This window comes from Pyrgilauda ruficollis, unplaced genomic scaffold (assembly GCF_017590135.1).
Source record: "Pyrgilauda ruficollis isolate IOZ18807 unplaced genomic scaffold, ASM1759013v1 scaffold2319, whole genome shotgun sequence".
Classification (NCBI taxonomy): domain Eukaryota; kingdom Metazoa; phylum Chordata; class Aves; order Passeriformes; family Passeridae; genus Pyrgilauda; species Pyrgilauda ruficollis.
This window is the reverse complement of record NW_024522751.1, coordinates 1-1,642: the sequence shown is the minus strand read 5'-3', so window position 1 is coordinate 1,642 and position 1,642 is coordinate 1. Positions and strand designations below refer to the sequence as shown.

Here is a 1,642-nt window from a genome sequence, read left to right as displayed (position 1 = left end):
GTCTCAGGGGATTTAGGGGGGCTGGGGGGTCTCAGGGTGATTTGGGGAGGGTCTCGGGGGTCCCGTGACTCACAGAGGAAGTCGGAAAGCCAATCTGGCTGGTCGTAGTGAACGATAGCAACACACAGGGTGTTGAGCACTGATAGGGGTCCCCTTGGGGGATTTGGGGTCTCAGGGGATTTGGGGGTGCTCGGGGGGTCTCAGGGTGATTTGGGGAGGGTCTCGGGGGTCCCGTGACTCACAGAGGAAGTCGGAAAGCCAATCTGGCTGGTCGTAGTGAACGATAGCAACACACAGGGTGTTGGGGAGCTCTGGGGGATGGATCTGGGCTTCCCCGGGGGGATTTGGGGGTTTGGGAGCTCGGGGGGTCTCAGGGTGATTTGGGGAGGGTCTCGGGGGTCCCGTGACTCACAGAGGAAGTCGGAAAGCCAATCTGGCTGGTCGTAGTGAACGATAGCAACACACAGGGTGTTGGGGAGCTCTGGGGGTCTCAGGGGGGATTTGGGGGTGCTCGGGGGGTCTCAGGGGGTTCCAGGGAATTTGGGGTGATTTGGGGAGGGTCCCGGGGGTCCGTGACTCACAGAGGAAGTCGGAAAGCCAATCTGGCTGGTCGTAGTGAACGATAGCAACACACAGGGTGTTGAGCGCTACCAGACTGAGCACGGTCCAGTAGAAGGCCTGAGTTTTCACCATGCGCCGGATGTGGAAGCGCACGCGCCGCTCCCGCCGCCCCAGGAACGTGGCGCTCTCCAGCTTGGCACTTTTGAGGCTGGCACGGGCGAAAGGGGACCCTGGGGGACATCCCGGGCACGGGGTCACCTCCGGGGCACCTCGGGGTCAGGGGGGGTGGGCTGTGTCACCCGGGGGCACCCGTGTCACCTGTGTCGCCTCAGGGTGAGCTGTGTCACCTGTGTCAACTGTGTCAGCTGTGTCACCTGTATCACCTGTGTCAGCTATGTCACCCGTGTCACCTGTATCAGCTGTGTCACCTGTATCAGCTGTGTCACCCATCCGCCCCCCAAAAACCATCCCTGTGTCACCTGTGTCAGCTGTGTCAGCTGTGTCAGCTGTGTCACCCGTGTCACCTGTGTCACCTGTGTCACCTCAGGGTGAGCTGTGTCACCTGTATCAGCTGTGTCACCCATCCGCCCCCCAAAAACCATCCCTGTGTCACCTCAGGGAGCCCCTGTGTCCCCTGTGTCACCCCTGCCAGCGAGCTGTGTCACCTGTATCAGCTGTGTCACCCATCCGCCCCCCAAAAACCATCCCTGTGTCACCTCAGGGTGTCCTTGTGTCACCTGTGTCACCCATGTCAGCTGTGTCACCTGTATCACCTGTGTCAGCTGTGTCACCCGTGTCAGCTGTGTCACCCATCCACCACCCAAAAACCATCCCTGTGTCACCTTGGGGTGTCCTTGTGTCACCTGTGTCACCTCGGGGTCAGGGGATCAGCTGTGTCACCCATGTCACCCGTGTCACCCATGTCACCTGTGTCACCTGTATCAGCTGTGTCTCCCATCCACCCCCCAAAAACCATCCCTGTGTCACCCGTACCACCCCCGATGTCCCCAGCGTCACCCACCCATGCCCCTGATGTCCCCAATGTCACCCACAGTGTCACCCACCCATGGCGGCGATGTCC

The 1,642-nt window shown here is 60.9% G+C and overlaps 1 protein-coding gene across 1 annotated transcript in view; it reads right to left on the bottom strand.

The window, feature by feature from the left end:
- LOC121354649 (voltage-dependent P/Q-type calcium channel subunit alpha-1A-like) overlaps positions 1-1,636 on the bottom strand; it is a gene marked incomplete at its 3' end in the record, with an annotated part of 2,403 nt that extends 767 nt beyond the window's left edge. Inside the window, exons 1-2 of the mRNA XM_041469399.1 lie at positions 1,626-1,636; positions 582-791 (exon numbers count right to left, since the gene is read on the bottom strand). Coding sequence (XP_041325333.1) covers positions 582-791; positions 1,626-1,629 — 214 coding nt within the window. The remainder of the gene's footprint in view (positions 1-581; positions 792-1,625) is intronic.
- Positions 1,637-1,642: the final 6 nt, after the last annotated feature.